This window comes from Musa acuminata, chromosome BXJ3-7 (genome assembly GCF_036884655.1).
Source record: "Musa acuminata AAA Group cultivar baxijiao chromosome BXJ3-7, Cavendish_Baxijiao_AAA, whole genome shotgun sequence".
Lineage (NCBI taxonomy): Eukaryota > Viridiplantae > Streptophyta > Magnoliopsida > Zingiberales > Musaceae > Musa > Musa acuminata.
Window position 1 is genome coordinate 1,131,667 of NC_088355.1, and position 18,425 is coordinate 1,150,091.

The window sequence follows — 18,425 nt, forward strand, 5'->3', positions numbered from 1 at the left end:
TTCTGAATTTTGTGAACCTGTGAAATCTCAAAGATTTAAGCACAAGAGGTTGCACATCTTTCACCATATATATGAATCTCCATTGTAGTTGAAGAAAAACCTGATGTAGAACAAATCTATAATTATCAACATCGAAACCATTTCTAAGCTATGGTCAGTCCTTAATTTATTTCTGCCACTTTATCTAGGTTGAGATTTGTATGCAATCCAATCTAAGAGAATCCCCCTAATAACTAAAATAAACAATGCATTTGTTTGAGTTCATGTTTTTGACACTTCATGGAGTGGTTCAATTTATCATTTCACTACATATCAGAAAAGAAAGGGGCAATAGAGAAGAAGACAGCCTCATAAACTTAATCTTTCACAGACATATATAAACCACATTTTCTTGGGTCCAACCACTACTTTAACTATGAGCAGTCTCATGGGAGCTCAATCATCAATGGAACTCTTGGAAATACTCCTGATTCACCTTCAACAGGAAAAATTTGTTGACAAAGAAGAATAACTTTAGTTCAGTTGGATATCCATACCTTCAATTGAGTTAGAAATCCTAAAAAAGAACAAAGTCAAGTGGTTAGATTTTGCAATAAGTCTCTCAATTTGTTGTTCAAGCCAAAGTAACACAAAACATATTTACTGATTCTACAGTGAACCATGCAAATCTTTCAATGCAGACTTGATTAGAGTGGTTTAGAATTAATTCTTACAACCAATACTCTCCCCTCCCCACAAATTGATAACAGAATAATCACCTGTGTTGACCTAAAAGGTCAGTAAAAATGCTATCAAATTCTTTAGGAACTATTTCCTAGATATCATATTCAACTTCATCCTTTTCCTTTCACAACACCCTGTGATGTCTTAAGGTAGATGGTGGAGTTCTGTAAGTAGAATTTCCATCACAATGTGTTCATGATGTCAATTGAGCTACTTTCTTTCATTTAGTCTTTTTATCCTACTTATTTGGTTCATCTCCTTAACTCACTGCCGACGCGGATCTATCTACATTTCATCATTTGAGTTCAGAATGTTCTTTTAGGATAATTTCATCATTTTATGTGTTCAAATTCTTAGTTATCGGACGAACCAATCGTTTCAATATTATTTACATTAAAGTAGATACCATTTTATTCTTTTCGTTTAGTGTTGATGAAGATCGACATGCTTCGCGCCTTATCTACTTCGTGATTATAAGGAGAGAAAATAATTCTTTTGATACTCACTGCAAATTTCAATAGCAGGAATCATGCTTGGAACATGGAGGGATCGAAACCTATGAAGCATGATCGATCACCTACCTACCTTGAGCATTTGAGATATCCACCTACAATCAATCATACTGCACTATATTTGTTGACAATACAATAAATCACATTGTTGTGCTGCAAACACATCAAGTTCCGATCTTATCGTACATGTTTCTTCGAATTGAGTTCGACTATGATCGAGCCAGCCAACTAAATAATGTTTATTCGGTAAGAACAAATACCAAATCTTAAGTTCATAGCTGTTGTGAGCTGAAGGAAAGCCCTCTTAAACAAGTGGAGTGAAACTTTGTTCGAATTTAGGTATCATATGAATGAATGGCCTTCTTCGGTGTCTTGTTTGAATCTAATGTTGGCCTCCTACTTGGATCGATAAACCTACAAACACCAAGCCAAGGATCCTTTCTAATGGTTAAAGATGGTAATCACTTCACATGATTTCTCGAATCGAATTTTACTCCGTCGATAACTAAGTAACTCTTAAACAAGCCAAGACCGATAGCAAAGCTAGATTATGATCCAAACCATCTCGCATGAAGTTTATATGAGATACGACGTCATTAGTTACTGATTTCTTTTAACCCTTACAAATAAAAATGCCGGTGCAATATGCATCCATCAGGCTGAAAAATGATATCAGGATATTTTGGCTCTAAAGTTTGACATGCATGCATGTCACATTTTATCTGATCCTCTTACCTTTGGCATTCGTGTTTGGCTTTCGGCATTCCTCTTATGTTTTGATGCTCGAGTCACTACCATCTCACAGGGAACTAAAAGTAATGAGAGCCATGAGAAGAAACTTGTGCAGGCACATGAATATAGCCATACCATTTTGGTGATGAGCTCAAGGGAGGTTTGACAGGCTTTTTGGATTGCATGGAAGCAAAACTCAGCTGCAGGAAGCGAACAAACACTACATGAGAGCAGGATATAAATATACCTAATCAGCATTTATCTCCCACTGGTAAATTAGCATGCAGTGACTGATGCGTGGACATCAGACAAATAAATCATGCAGAGATTGATGGACTCCTCGGCACACTTGTAGCAAGCAAGAGAATAGAGATCCAAGGTTGTCAGAGAAGCAACAAATTAACATCAATGAGCACCTTTGAGATGAGACAAGCTCATTGAATGAGTACTAGAGAACAAAACCACATATTTGTATGTACCTCAGGAAAATGAATGCAGAAGAGAGAGAGAGAGAGAGAGAGAGAGAGCTGTACAATATCTGTCCTCTTTCTGATCTATCAAACCAGTGATCATGTAAGGCTTCAGAAAGAAGAGGGAAAAAAAATGGTAACTGGTAAGTGCTAGGTTGAAGCATGTAGTTTGCAGTAACAAATCCCAGTTCTACTAGATTAACTGCAACTATAGTAAGTCCATGTTGTTCATCATAAATTAGGTCAGGCAATCAAATTGAGAACCTGTGGGACTGCAGCATCCGCAACAGATAATATGAGCACAAAGTGCAACAAATGGATCATATCATTCAGATTATAGTATATTCATGAAGTCACAAGCACAAAATTTGCATGCAAATGTTGGTGCTGAGGAGAACAAATTAAAAGGTGAGAAGAGATGGAAAAATACATGCTATGGTAAATGAGATTTCTGACATATGTTGTTGATAAATGAAACTTAGGGTTTTACTCTACCTGCTGCAATTCAAAGAAACTATTGGAGGAATAACAAATCTTTGTCTAAGAGAATATATAGTGCAAAATATGGTGGTCAAATCAATTCATCAGAGCATGAAATATAATAAGCACTCACAGAGGATAATTTGTAGGTTCAGCTCTCAAGGCCGACCTCTCAAACTTGCGGGTCTTCTTTGCGTCACAAAGTATCAACAAGATCAGCATAAAGAATAATAAAAACCAAGAGTGATGGATTCCAATTTAGCGACCTCTTCTCTCTGTGTCTCTCTCTCACAGATCACACACACACACACACACACACACACACACACACACACACACACACAGAGAGAGGTTAAAGTTAGGTTTCTCATGAAAGCTCGATTAATAGGTTTAGAGGGAGAAAGAAATTGGGGATCGAAACGTAGTTTTGGTGCCCCCACTAGTAGCTGAAGCTGCAACATGATCTGCATGTCCTCATCCATGATCTGGAAGATAAAAGAGGATGGAGTTATCAGATCATGCTGGCAGCTTGAGCTTCTCGTGGTGCACCACCCTCACCATCAAAACTCATGGCCCTCTCACACAAGATAGAAAGATGGATGGCTCTTCTCTAAGGCGGCTGTGGAGGAGGAAGAAGGTGATGAGGGAAAATATATAGGACAAAGGAAGGGGAAAGGCTTATTATCGTATATGCTTGTCATTGGTAGTCTGGTTTAGCTTTAAAGTCTAAAGGAAGACTAAGAATAGTGCAAAAGCGTGGTCCAGAATCAAAAGACAACAATGAATAATGTCATGCATGCTGGAGCTTATTAACTTGGAGACAGAGAGAGAGAGAGAGAGAGAGAGAGAGAGAGATGCATGGGACCATCTTGCCTGGGCCTGCATGTGGTTCTCACAGAGCTTCACACTTCACTAGGTTAAAGGATGAGGAGAGCATATCAACGAGTACATGTGATCTCTCTTGGGTGGGAATGGGAGAGAATAAACTCATTCATCTTTGGAATCTTTGCTTTCCTAAACAATTCATAGGTTACAATGAACATTGCATGTTGTTGTCTATTACAACTTTTGTAATCGATGGGTCGGTCAACTCATTATGATTTTATGCACATATAGTAGTCAATAGTTAAGAGGTAGACTACATACTGATAACAATTTCAATGCAAAAGAAATTAGTCTTCACCAATTCAATTGCTAAATACTTCACCAATTCTCGTTGGATCGACTCGATTTACTTGAGTTGATCATTCACAAAAAAAACAAAATTTTTTTTGAGTGAATAAAGATAAATTTGCTTTAGAAAATATTCATTAAAGGAATTGAGTCTGGTTGGTATGTATGTATGCACCAATTTGATTTATTACACATAATTTTTGAATCTCAATCTATCATGTTCTTTCCCAATTCCCAATACGCATTATACTATGCAGCATCATTCTCATATGATGCTGCTGCTGTTCTATCAATTGCTTAAAGCAGCTGTCTGGTGCAGATTTCCTATACGGCAGCATACTGAAATCAGTACACACCATCAACAGCCTAATTCGAGCAATTAAGAAAGTGATGTGTCAGATGAGAATCTGCTTTTGGGAACAAGGAAATTATAATCTACAAAAAGATTAAAGGGACTGAGAGAGTTGTTAGAGACAAGAAAACATGTCAGCAAAAGATTTGCACTTGTTCTAAGCTCATACAGTCAGTTGTATACTCAGGTTTCTTTCAGGTGTCTTTTGCTTTCTATTTCATTTCAGAAAAAGTCAACCAAAATTAGCATGATTTTTTGATGAAAATGTACATTTACTTTGCCATGGGCTATGATTAATCTCTTCCTCATATTAACTGCGGTCGTTTTACTATCCTTGCAAGATAAAAAAAAAAGAAAAAGAACACTTGGCAATAAGAAAATTACTAGATGAGGAACTTTCAGCATCTGCTTGGTGTAAAAATGGGCCACAAAAATGTAAGATTATGCCTCGAACTTGGAAAAAGTTAAGACTTTTGATCCATGCAGCTGAACTAAAAATCATTAGTTTGGTAGTATATGCTACCAATACAGCTGAAGTTAGAGCATGAACTTGTTTGTATGAACTAAAAATCATTAGTTTGGTAGTATATGCTTACTATATACTGAGTGCAAGTCACAAAGAAACAGCAAGTGGCTATTCTTTTCACTTGTTTAAGATGACAGTCTACACATTCTTCACATAGTTTTCAACAAATTATATACTCAAATAATCTGATCATAGCTGTATGGTTGAAACAATGTTAGTCATATTTTCCTTGTATATGTCTGTCATATCCCAAATAGATTAATTATGGTAAGAATTGCACTGAGGTGCAGCATTAATTGTATATTTGTTACATTATCAATGTCGCTTTTCAAGTCTGCCTTCACCTTTTGATGTGAAACCTTATTACCGAGAGAAACACTGCAATCTGCACTTCTCACACAAGTTATTACTGTGATCAAGAAGTTGAGGGAGACTAATTGCTTTAAACGAATTTAGTTCGCGAGAAGAGTTCTAAGAGAATTGGTAAGTAAAATTATCTCTTCTCAAGAAGCTGAGAGAACTGCTATAGCTATGAATTTGTTGTTCTTAAAATGATCCAATTTTCTACCAGTTTATACATATATATATATATCATATCCAATGTTTAGTTGGGCAAGTGTTCAAATGATTACTATGACCAGACATACATGGGTTAGGTCATAGTGATAGTGAGTTATGGAGTGTGAGATTTGCCTGATAAACTTTTCTACTTGATGAGGATTTGCCTGGCAGCTTCATCATTCCCTTGGGCACTTCTCAGGCACAAAACAAGTATGGAGTATAGTTGCATGAGAGAGAGAGAGAGAGAGAGAGAGAGAGAGAGAGAGAGAGGAAAAGGCAATGTGATCAAGGGCATATGTTATGATACTTATGCCAGCCATTCAGAAAGGAAAAGGAGGGTGGGCCAAGGACTGAATCATTGAAAGCTAGCATGAATCATATCTTAGGTGAAGATAGATTGATGTTGCAGAACCATGTGAATTCTTGAAAGACACAAACCAAGAAAGAATAAACAAATTTAAAGCTTTATGACCTTTACACTCCTGCCACAAACACACTAAAATCTCACAAACATCTAATCGGATACAACCACAAGAACAATCACTCTACTGAAAACAATATCTCAAGAGAGATGACAAGAAAAAGATCAGAAAGGAAAGAAAAAGATGCGTGGGTGCAACTACCAAACCAGAAGAAACCTAGACTAGATGAAGAGGATAGGAGACAGCCAAGAATAAACACATCATAAAGCACATGAGGAACAGACTAAACCAAAAGTACAAAGGTAAAACATCATGCCCTAGCTAGTGAAGGAAGCTGATAGGAGTATGCCACACCCATAGCACTCACCCCCACCATCTGGATTTATAGAGGATGAGGTGTTGGGAGTGATGGTGCAATAGAAATCTCTCACAAGGAAAGAAATCAAGTGTTGATGGTGGTGGTACACAAAATATATATATTTAAGCCAAAGCCCAAATAATAGATATTGGACTGCACGTAGTAGCTTCTACATGTAATTATATTACTCCAAGATGGATGCAAATTAACCTAGGTTGAGATCAACATAGTTTATGGCTTCCAAGAGGGGATCAGATGGAGTGTGCTCCTCCCTCTTCAAAATTTTTTGGCTTCTTGTACAAGGATGGGCACATGGTTAATTTTCTAGTGCAGCGTGCATGCGTATATCTTAGTTTATCGTGCAATACATGCGTCATTACATCTAGTTTGATCGATCGATTAATTAAGAACAAGCTCCATCAATTTGTCTCCTCTATTTGCTTTGCTTTTGATCGAGGAAACATAATGTTTCTATAGAGGAAGGGCCAAACAAGCCAAAATGGAGGTGATGTATCAACTGTGAGCTCATTTCAAAAGGATGCATGCCATTAGGAACCCTAGAATCGGCAAAACCTGACTTGCTGTGGTCCAGTTCTTGCTTCATGATCAGTGCAGTGGCCTTCCCTTTTTCTTGCTTCATGATCATTGAATTGCTGTGGTCCAGTTCTACACTCCCCCATTCAAAACAATACTGACCTCCGACTACAGGCACAAGAAATCCAATATCCATTTTCTTTCAGCTTTATACGAAAAAGTTTTACAGATGCTGATTAAAGAAGAAAGCATACCGATCGATATGTTGTCATTTAAATTTTCAGTCTGGTCACTCGAGGATTTGTGTAAGGTGATTGATTTCATAGGTTGATGATGCACTTGAGGCAATCGATAAGATGCAGAGGAAAATAGCATGGAAAGCTAGTGAGAACTGAGATTTTACTGAAGCATGAGAAGTCAGATGTACTGAATACTGATGCTGAAATATATACATTTTCAATTATGAGTCAGAGGATGATATAATCAATTCAAGTATGATCCATTTTACAACTGAAGAGAGCTTAGATTTTACAAGTATTGGATTCACAAATCATTTCTTGATTTCAAAGACATAATGGTGATATCAAAAAGATGTAAAAGCCTTGATTTGCTAGTAAAGGTTAAGGTCTGTGAAGTTCTTCTGGAGGAATTAAGTGTCATTAAATCTTTGACACTCAACAAGGGTTCATGGATACAAACTGCACTAATTTGGCATGGAAAGAACTTTGAAGCTGATGTGGGAAGCACAGAGCAAAGACATGCAAATGGCACAGTCATTGTGTGTGTGTCACACATGGCATGCAAAAAGAGAAACCAAGAGTGCAAGTGAGCCAACCTTTGGTGGCTGCAAGAGGCAAGTGTCAGTGTCCATCCATAGATCATCCTTGTCCTGTGAAGTGATCTCTAAATCTTGTGTGTGTGATGGATATTGCACAATTGTATGTATGCCCAAAAACTTCAGATGATAAATTGCTTGTTTGTATTCAGATTTGAGAGTACAAACATCAGAATCACACAACTTTAGGATGGATGCCTTTCAAGTTTTTGATGGAGCTGATCACATGGGGTTCCCAAACCCATCCATTGAGCCCTAATTCTTGATGGATCATATCAAAGTTATGCTTTACCAAAACAAGATATGATATTTATGAATATGTTTTCATATAAAATTAACATGCAATACTTTATATATATATCTAATGAAGTCATATCAAAGTCATTTCTAAAAATTAATTCACAATTAGGTTTTGTCAAGACAACATCTGATATTTATGAACATATTTTCATATATAATGAATATTTTATACTTCTTTTTACCTACTTCTGTAACTTTGATATTTATTAAATCATGAAAATATTTTTAGAGGCAAAATAATTCACAATCATGTTTTACAAAAATAATAATAAATTGATACCTAAATGTTTTCGTATCAAAATTTATATTTTTTTAATCTGCTTCTATAACTTTTATTAGATAATTTGTTAGAAGGAAAATAATTCTCAATTATATTTTACAAAAACAACATCTGAAGTTTATGGATACATTTTCATATCAAAATTATTTTTTTAATATAAATTTTATATTTATTAATATGGTAAAAATTTTAATCGCTAGAAGGAGGGCTTGAACCTCCGACCTTGTGGTTAACAGCCACACGCTCTAACCAACTGAGCTATTCCAGCTTATGAAATGTATATGAAATAAATTATATAAATAACTTAAATAAAAGTTTCGAAAACTCCTCCCAGTCTGCCTAACATCATGTGTTAGAACCTGAACAGAGTTTTATATTTTTCATCAAGTGCTTGCCAATGCATAGAAGTTTGAACTGAGCTAGAGAAGATGAACAAAGCTATTTCAAATAAGCTTCTTGCATCTGCTTATCAAAATAGTGAGGCATGGTTGCAGTGCTGGTTCCTGCATGTAAGAATCCAATAACCTTATTTAAGTGAAGAGGATCCAAAATAAAGGTTATGCAGAGCTTCAAGAGAAGTGCAACAATTTCCTTACCAGTGAACATTGAAAGAGGAGTCAACTCAACTCAAAGGAGGAGATCAAATAACCTGGCTTGTTGGACAAGAACAATCATAATCAGCAAAAAATAGAAAATGCTGCAACAATTTATTTATCATACATTGATGCACTGAGAATCTTCATCACTAGCTCTACATTCTTCAGTGTTTAATTTCTTATGAGGATGCAGATCACTTGTAGACACAACTTGATATATCAATGCATAATGAGACAATTTCCAAACTGCACACAGCAAGTACCTTACTTGGAAGATATTAATTATCCGCACTGGGAACACCCAGAATGTAGAGTCCTTGAACTATGTTCCGAATGGAAACTCCCAAAGTTTTTGACCTACCACAATATTAAACATTGTGAGTCCTTAGAATGGTGACTTGCAGTAGTAAGAAAGAACTAAAGAAAGGAAAGAAGAATAAACAAAGAATCCAAATAGTTGAAATAGATGATCTGTTTCCAACAGAACACAATGGTTACTTGTTTCTGAAGGTCCAGACTTTTTGACCAGCAGTCATCTATGACAAGAACTCATGAACTGTTGTCTGCAGACAATTGGAATAGACCATTACTGCCACAAAATTCATCTGTGAAGCAATAGAAGAAGGCACTAATACCTACCAGTCTCATGCTCCATAAGCTGATAGTGGCACTGAGATCTTCTGTGACCACTAAACTGTCCTATAAAAATGAGAGACAAGTATAGGAACTGACTACTCTCAAAAGACAGTCACCTCAGACTTCAAAGCTTCCTTATCGAATTGTCACTTCTTCCATGCTGTCTGAATTATCACTGGATAACTTAATCTGATACAAAATTGTCACTTCTAGAAATGGCATAAATCTAGAACCAGATCTTCAAAAGCTCCTACAGTGTCACCAGTTTGTTACTTGCTTTTTATTTCAAAGGATTTCACATGAAAGAAAAAAGATTATTCTGGAGAAGTTTCGATCAAACAATCCAAGGCAGTGCAAGAATGACTAATGAAGGCATCTCTCACATATCTACGATAAGATGGCATCTTAAAACTTTTTCAAAAAATATGTAATTGAGGACCTGAAAAATATGTCTTCTAAATCACGCACTATTAAGGATCCTTTTGTACAAGCAATGACCAGTATGTGGCGACCGGTGTTCACCAGTCCATCCGAATCTTGGCAGCGAGGCATATAGCTGGATATCGATATATGTCTCATTCATTTTTAAATACTTTATTGTATACAATTACATACTAGTACCAACTGGTCCAATTGGTTACAAAAACCAGTATCAGACTAGTATTTAAACCCTACCGTAGATGCAAAAAGCAAAATGGAGAGAGAGGTCTAGAAAAACTACACGCATATGGCAAAGGCAGAATTAGTAGTTTATCTAATTCATGAACAAACTACGTCTTCCAGAGGCCATTGGTCTAACATTTTGTAACAATTAAAAGATAATTTTGATGTGAGATGCAAGCTTCAAGGAAAAGCGCTTTCGAATCATAATTTTGATGCCCCATCTCATAACCATAACGCTCCAATGCTTCCAAAACATATCCTTTCCTGGAATGGATGTCCGAATAAACTATTGGCAAATAGAAAATAAAATAAACGATCTTTCTGAAAATGTTGCATCCAAGATCCAAATTTAAGTCTGGCATCGAACATAACAAGGCATCGACATGACATAAAGAGCAAAAGATTGACCAAAAACGAGCCGTCTTCAATGAATGTAACAAATCCCGAATCTAAAGAAAGCCTAGCAGTTCCAAGATTCTTTCTTTCCTCGTGGTACATCAGGAAGCAAAACAACAAGTGAGGGCCCAAACAAGGGAAGATCGATTTCGAACCTGTAGAGAGTGGGATTGCCGGGTTCCAGGTTGACGACCTGCGTGTCGAGGGCGGCAGTACCATAAAGTATTCACCGGCTTTTAAGACCGTGCTCCCGTTATACTTAAAGTCGCTCCTCCTCCTCCGGCGATTCCATCGGCTTCGGCCACCAGTCTCACTCGACGATCTTAGGGTTAGGGTTTCAATCGTTTGATTTCCTTCGCGAAATATTGATGACGACCATAAAAATGAGGTGCTTTACATTAAGGATAATGTTTCTGTACTTATGTTTTGTACCTACTTCTGCACCATTTGCGAATAAGTTGGGGCCCACAAACTTAATAGTCCGGCTCATAGACATCGGTAAGTCGCTGAGAGTGGGTCTGAAGAATTTGAGGTATCGTTTGTAGAAACCCAAACCCAAGCAGCAATCCTAAATAATGTTCCAAATCCATTTAGGATTATCTAAACAATGATATAATTTTTTTTTCTCCTCAAAAAAATAATTTGTTATTTAAGGAACAATTTCATTAATACATTATGAAATATGTTTCACTTATATATATATATATATTTTTTTAATTTATTGATATCATGAATGTCTTTATAAATTTTAGATTAATTTATGTGGATTAATGCCATTTAATCACTATAAAATTATAAATTGAAAATAAAATATTTGTTTAGCTTCTAGTGATGCTTTAATTCATCAACTATGAGTTATTCCTATCCAATGCACCAAGCTTTTATTAGAATTATGAATGCCACAAAAATTATAAAAAACAGTTCTTGAAAATGATTCTATGTTGTAATATAGTTGAAGTCAAAGTTTTAATTTGAAAAATATTTCATAAAGCATCTCTGAAATCTTTTTCTTAAATTCTAATATTAAAAATAATTCAAAGATGTCTAAATCAAATCTACTCACTCACTAAGCACACAAGGAGAGAGATTCTAATTATATTACCAATATACTTGCACAAGTGAGAGAACCATATTTTTGGATTAGATTTCGAATCTCTAATCTTTAATAAATTAGTCCGATAGATATATCACAATTAGATCAGTTTTTAAGGTGTCTATTTATCGAATATATCGAATGAGATTTTGAATCCTAAAAAAAAAATCACTTTGAATGAATGACTAATGGAGATTACTTAGTTTTCACTTATCAACTTTACATATTAAGTGTATAGATTAGTTAACCATCCATTAAATACATCAAATAAACAATTCCATTATTTACAAATCAATTGTAAAGTCTTTATAGATAATAGCCAAAGAAATTTAGTTGTTTTGCAATCATAATATAGGAAGATGTGTCACTTTATCCCTTCCCTCATCATACATTCTAATAGGTTGTGAGAACATGTTTTGTTGCAAACTTTGGTGAACTTTGATCTTAAGCTTGATGAGCTATATAATGAAAATTTGGTCATGCAAAAATAGGGAAACTTTTTTATAATGAAAAGTTATTATTTTATTATTGTTTGATAAAATAAATTATAAACAATGTCAAACAATGCTAATAATGATTCATAATTATTATACACATATGTCATTAACATCTTAATAAACCTAATGTGATTTGAATCCATATGTAAAATTATCTAAGGTGCTCTCGATGTATTATCGAGATCGTTATAGGTTTTTTGATTTAGTAATTTGAGATAAGTTCGTGTGGATGTTGACTAGTGAAAAAAAAAAATCCATTGCGTTAAAATGAGCTCTTATATTAATCATAAAGGGGGAGAATATCTAATAAAATATTATACAAGAAGGTAGCTCTCAATCGCTTGTGACAACCTCATATTGATCTTTTTTTCATATGGGCAAACTAGATAATATAGTATACAATTTATTATCTTAAACTCTTGTACATATGGGTATATTAACCGGGTAAACTTTCATCTTAATTTTTAACCTAACGTCATATGGAATGCATATGTCAGATGAACGATGATTAGTTGATAATATAGGGTCAAATAGATTTTTTTTTCAAATGAGTTGAGTTTTTTTAACTCACATGTCTTATAAATATAATAGATCGTAAATATCAAAGTTTATAATCGTTCTCCTACCACGTAATGTCAGTCCAAATCAAATGAAAAGGATAAAAAAGAAAAGGGTATCTTTTTGTATATTGTTGAACAGTTGCTATCACAAAATAATTGGATGAGCAAAGGTGTTTGATGGAAAGTCAACCAAGGAATCCAAAATTGTGGCTTTGGGCCCTCCTCTTTGGCTCGCATGAAATGAAGGCTTTATAGAACTTCTTGTCCTCGTATTTATGATGCAATTGCACACCAACCGCTTCCAACTATTGATCATGAAATCACATCGATCAAAATTAGATGAATAAAGCTGGTGATTTTGTTGATGTGTCGTCGGTGACGTGAAAGTAACATTTGTGCCGTTCGTCCGAATGATGGCACGCATGAAACGTGGAAGTACCATAATCCATGTTTGCCATGAAATGATATCAACGTTGACACATCCAAAAGTTATGGCAGACTCTTATAGCAATTTTAAAAGATTTACTGTCGAAAATAGTTGAAAGAATTAAAGATGATTGAGTTGGATTGCTCGTAGATTAAAGGCTTGATGATGCATAGCATCTTTACTTACCATCCTAATTAAACCAGCCTTATCGTCGATGACGATGATAATTGTTAGGGTAGATGTCGATCATCTTTTGAATTAGTCATATTTGGTTCGGACCCGTACGTACGTGTAAAGAGCTCTTACAGAACGATCGACGAGTGTTCGGATGCTCGATATGATACTGATTTACAAGAAGATGAAGGTCGGATGAGATTTTGATATAGTCTCTTCGATACCTAAGTTAGTATTTGGGATGAAATATATATATATATATATAATCAGTTCATGAAAATTTATTCTACTATCATCTACAAATGATAAAAGGCATACACCTAAGAAAAGTTCTAATCCACTATCATCTAAAAATAACACAAAGTAAAATACTTTTAAATCCGATTAATATAAAAAAATATTTCTTATATTTAAGAATATTCAACTTAAATGGATAAAAAAACATTATAAAGTAGGGAGTAAAAGCAAAGTAAACATTGTGGTGAGTGACAAACCACATAGAGTCAGTCCAACCAAGAAAGTTACTATGATGGCATCATCATGACTCATATTGGGCATCAACAACAGATGCACGGATCTCACTGACCACAGCATGCAACAAGGATCGGCTACCAACCCTGTAAATGCATGAACACGACCACCCACTATAAACAGGAAGACTGACAACTACACCAGACCCGATTGATTCCACATAAACTATTCTTCCAGGAAGAACTCCTCCTCCTCCCACTCCATGATTCGTGACGGCTGATGATGCTGATATATTCGTGACAATGATCGATTAACCACAATCGTTAATCGAATACTAACTTTGTGGGACGTTCGTTAACTATGGTGAGCGTCTTCATCATCGGCTAGAAAGGCGATAACGAGAAACTTGAATTGGTCTGACCTCGAAAAGAATCATTCTGGAAGTGAGGTGATGACTCGGTGATTTTGATTGAATTGATCTCTTCAAAGCTAGCATCCTAAGCATATATTTGATGATAGCTAGCATCCACTTTATCCCCCAAGGCATACATTTGATGATCTGTCGACATGCCCAAGCTTACCGAGTCTGCTATTTTATGTTCATGCTATCGTAGCATATTTGATGCATGGTAGGTTTGAGTCAAGATCATAAGCTAAGAACAAAAGGAAGAAGAAGAAGAAGAGTTAGTAGATGGCTTGCTGACGATGGATTAAACTGGCATGGGATGGCTTCGATTGCTGTCTAATGCGTGTATGAAACGTCTACTCAATCATTGGTAGGTAGATATATATATACTATCGTGTCCTATGTTTGTAATCTTTGTTGTTGGAGATCATATCATATCGCATAAACAAATCGGAGGCTCACGACTATGGCTACCAAAATGCACTCAGATGTCGATAATCCATTTCGAACATAAGAACAAACGCTACTTCCTTTTCATTCATGGCCATTTGTCTCAGGCAAGATCGCACAAACTGACATGAAATATTCGGGTTTGGTTTCTGCTTTCATGGTACAAGGCAAGAAGAAATTTCCTGGATCCATAGAATGCATCAAAGGCAATGAATGATGCAACGACTGTCGTTGTATCACATCACATCAAAGGAAGACATGAGACCGATTCCTGTTCCTTCTCCCACCCATTCTCTTCCAGATATTGTTATCCATGGGAGGGAGAAGTCGGTCAACCTTCATTTCCTGAATACAATACCCGACCATTCCACCGAAACACAGACAATGAGAGAGTGGAAGACTCATGTATATAAGCGTAGCCAATCTCTAAGACAGGCATCATATCTCCTTCATCGGGGAACCATGAGCAGCACAGGGTTTCATGGGTGCTTGTTACGCATCCTCTTCCTCTCTCTCCCCCTCCTCTCGCTGGCCGAGAACTATCCCCCACCCAACCCGAGGCTGGAGAAGGCCTACGTGGCTCTGCAGGCATGGAAGCACGCCATCACGGCTGACCCAAAGAACTTGACCCACGATTGGTGCGGTCCGCACGTCTGCAACTACACCGGCGTGTACTGCGCGCCGGCCCTCGACAACCCCCACGAGTTCACCGTCGCCGGCATCGACCTCAACCACGGCACCCTCGAGGGGACGCTACCGGAGGAGCTCGGCCTCCTCTCCGACCTCGCGCTCTTCCACCTCAACTCCAACAAGTTCCGCGGCGCCCTGCCGTCCTCCTTCAAGTGCTTGAAGCTCCTGTACGAGCTCGACGTGAGCAACAACCAGTTGGAGGGGTCGTTCCCCTCCGTCGTCCTGGAGTTGCCCAGCCTCAAGTACCTCGACATCCGCTACAACCGGTTCTGCGGCGACGTCCCCTCCTGCGTCTACAACCTCAAGCTCGACGCCTTGTTCATCAACAACAACGACTTCACCTTCTCGATTCCCGACAACATCGGCAACTCCCCCGTGTCGGTGCTCGTCTTCGCCAACAACCAGATCAGTGGCTGCTTCCCCAAGAGCATCGGCAACATGCACGAGACCCTCCGCGAGCTGATCATCCTGAACACCGGCCTCCGAGCGTGCATACCGCCGGAGATCGGGATGCTGAGGAAGCTGAGGGTGCTCGACCTGAGCTACAACCACCTGGTCGGCCCGCTGCCGGAGAGCATCGGGGAGATGAAGAAGCTGGAGCAGCTGGACGTGGCGCACAACAAGCTCTCGGGGAAGATACCATGCAGCATCTGCGACCTGCCGAGGCTGAAGAACTTCACCTACTCCTACAACTACTTCTGCGAGGAGCCACCGAGTTGCCTGAAGATCAAGACCCACGACGATCGCAAGAACTGCTTCCCGTTCCGTCCGGACCAGAGGCCCGAGGAGCAGTGCATGGCCTTCCTGTCCAAGCCGAGGTACTGCGACTCCAACGGGTGCATCGCGCACCCCCCACCGCCTCCACCACCACCTCCTCCGCCGCCGCCGCCGCCCGTTCATCATCACTACTGAGACCCACCGGTGGGTGACCGCTACATGTGTTTACGATTATCATATGTCAAATTGGATGGAAAAACTGCAATGATTTGTGGACTTTTAGGTTCGTTGAACAGAGAATAAGGACTCGTAAGCTTCTTAGAATCCTTCTTCTTCCTTTTGCACACGGTGATTGCAGAATAAATGACATTGTAGCTACCATTGACAGGGACATGCAGTGCTATATGAATGCTTTTTCCTTGAATCGATGCCCTGTAGAAGATTTGTCATGATCCTACTCCAAAAACCACATTGATCAAACCTTAAAAGAACAGATAACAATGTGACAGACCTGAGACATCGTTACATTATACTCAGCATGATCATGTAGCAGGGGTCACCTAACAGAGTGCTTGGCCTTTCCTCCGTCAATGTCTCAAGGGTGACAGCCTGGTCTGTACCGCAGACTGGGAGACTATTCAATGGTTATTTGATTGTTGACATGATCGGAACAAGGAGCTGTTGTTAGCCATTCTCTTTCTCCACGCCTAATGCCAACTGAAGGGTCTTCGTACTGAAATGGTCAGCCGCCTCCACAGCTTAAAGATTCAAAGTAGATGTTTGGTAGAAATTATTATTATCTTCAGTGTTCTTATATCTGTCATCCAAAACATTCAACACATTATAAAATATTCCTCTCAACGAATGGTCGATTTTTATAGGGGAAGACGATGGTTGGCTTTGCTCATGGAACCCACTGTGGGTGTGCCCCACACGTAGGTCAACGCATCACTTGGTCAGACTCGCGTGGCCTTATATCATTGGAGCCATTTGGGTCAGTTTCACACGTGGCTTTATCTCATCGTTTCCTCGAAACCACCACGACCCACTTTGTGGGTCCGCTTCTCAGTATCCCACTCTTTTTATCCAATGACAAGACAGGTACGGAAACGCGTAGTGTAACGCATGGGAAACGTATTTATATCCCTGGAACAAATCCCTCAGTAATGAATCAACGGCCGAGATCACCTTTACGCTTCCCCTTCGCCCACACATCGCCGCCGACCAGACGAGCACGCGAAGGAAGAAGATGGCGTCCATAACTCGTCGCAAATTCCCAGTTCGAACCTTAGATTCGCCGATGAGAGCGTCCGTATCTTGCCGCCGTCTGCATAGGCCAGCTACCTCGACGCCTCCGACATCATCGAGGCCGCCCACCGGATTGGCGGATAGATTGGCCCTAAAAGGTTCCTTGTGTCTCGAACAACAAGTCACTGATCCTTATTTTGTTCGTGTGTTTTGGTGCTCTTCGGATCTCTTGTTGTTGCTTGTAGTTATGTATTGAAGTAGGTAGGGATTGGGTGATGGACGAACCTCCGATTTCTTTTGAATGTGAGAATCTAGCTGTTGCAAGCTTAGCCAAAAAGTGTGTGGATTTTAGGTGAGTAAAGATGTTTAGGTTCCTGAAACATCTAAATTTTCATTTTAATAGTAGGAGCAGGTTCCACAAATTCAATCTTTGATTTCACATTATGCGAACCTAATAGGAGTTGGCAAAAATTGTCATTTGGAAGTTAGTGATGACACTGTAAAGTGCGAAATGGAGAAACTTGAAAGGAGAGGTTTCATTCTGCCTTTTCTTATGAAGGTCTTGGGAGTAGTTTGGCCTTCTCCATAAACAAAGTCAGGACTCATGTTACATCAGAAATTTCCAGCACCATTGTTTTCTTTCATTTGTTTGAGTCTCTACATAAAAAAGGAAATTTGATGTTAGGTTAATATGAAGTTAAAAGTGTTTAGTTAATATAAAAAACTAAAAAAGATCAATATAGGCTCTTTTCAAGGCTTATAAAGTGTATTTAAGCTGTCAGTCATGCTGTAGTGCTAGGTAAACTGTGCAAGCTATGGTGTTTCAGGAACTATTTCCAATTCCTGATGTCCCCATGTTTTAGATCATCCACCCAGGTAAACTGTACCATTGTCTACCATGGGTGACAAATGGTCTTTTCCAGCATTATAGCTGATACTTAATCTTTTTGTCATGCAGACATGTGCATTATGCATATGACACTAACTTCACAGTTTAATTATGATATTTAATGCCATCTGTTTTTAGTGAGAATTGCTGCTCGGTGGTCAACTCTTATTCTGTACCTTCATGATAGAAGGTCACAAATTGAATGAAGATCTCAGGTTTGTTACATATGTTACCATCATCTTAGAGCTGGTTAC

The 18,425-nt window shown here is 38.1% G+C and overlaps 1 protein-coding gene, 1 long non-coding RNA gene and 1 other non-coding gene across 4 annotated transcripts; 1 reads left to right on the forward strand and 2 right to left on the reverse strand.

Moving 5' to 3' along the window:
• Positions 1-8,452: 8,452 nt before the first annotated feature.
• Positions 8,453-8,526, reverse strand: TRNAN-GUU (transfer RNA asparagine (anticodon GUU)). Its single transcript has one exon. It is a non-coding gene; the product is annotated as a tRNA-Asn (tRNA).
• Positions 8,527-8,592: 66 nt separating this feature from the next.
• Positions 8,593-10,882, reverse strand: LOC108953406 (uncharacterized). 2 transcript variants are annotated; one of them, XR_010498065.1, is made up of 4 exons: positions 10,705-10,882; positions 9,123-9,211; positions 8,855-8,907; positions 8,593-8,761 (listed from the first exon to the last, which is right to left on the reverse strand). It is a non-coding gene; the product is annotated as an uncharacterized LOC108953406 (long non-coding RNA). The 2 variants fall into 2 exon arrangements; XR_001979069.2 differs by having other exon boundaries at positions 9,118-9,211.
• Positions 10,883-15,026: 4,144 nt separating this feature from the next.
• On the forward strand, positions 15,027-16,458 carry LOC103990930 (leucine-rich repeat extensin-like protein 6). The gene has a single exon (XM_009410231.3). The coding sequence runs from the start codon at positions 15,090-15,092 to the stop codon at positions 16,227-16,229; it is 1,140 nt and encodes a 379-aa protein (XP_009408506.3). The 5' UTR covers positions 15,027-15,089; the 3' UTR covers positions 16,230-16,458.
• The last annotated feature ends 1,967 nt before the right edge of the window (positions 16,459-18,425 follow it).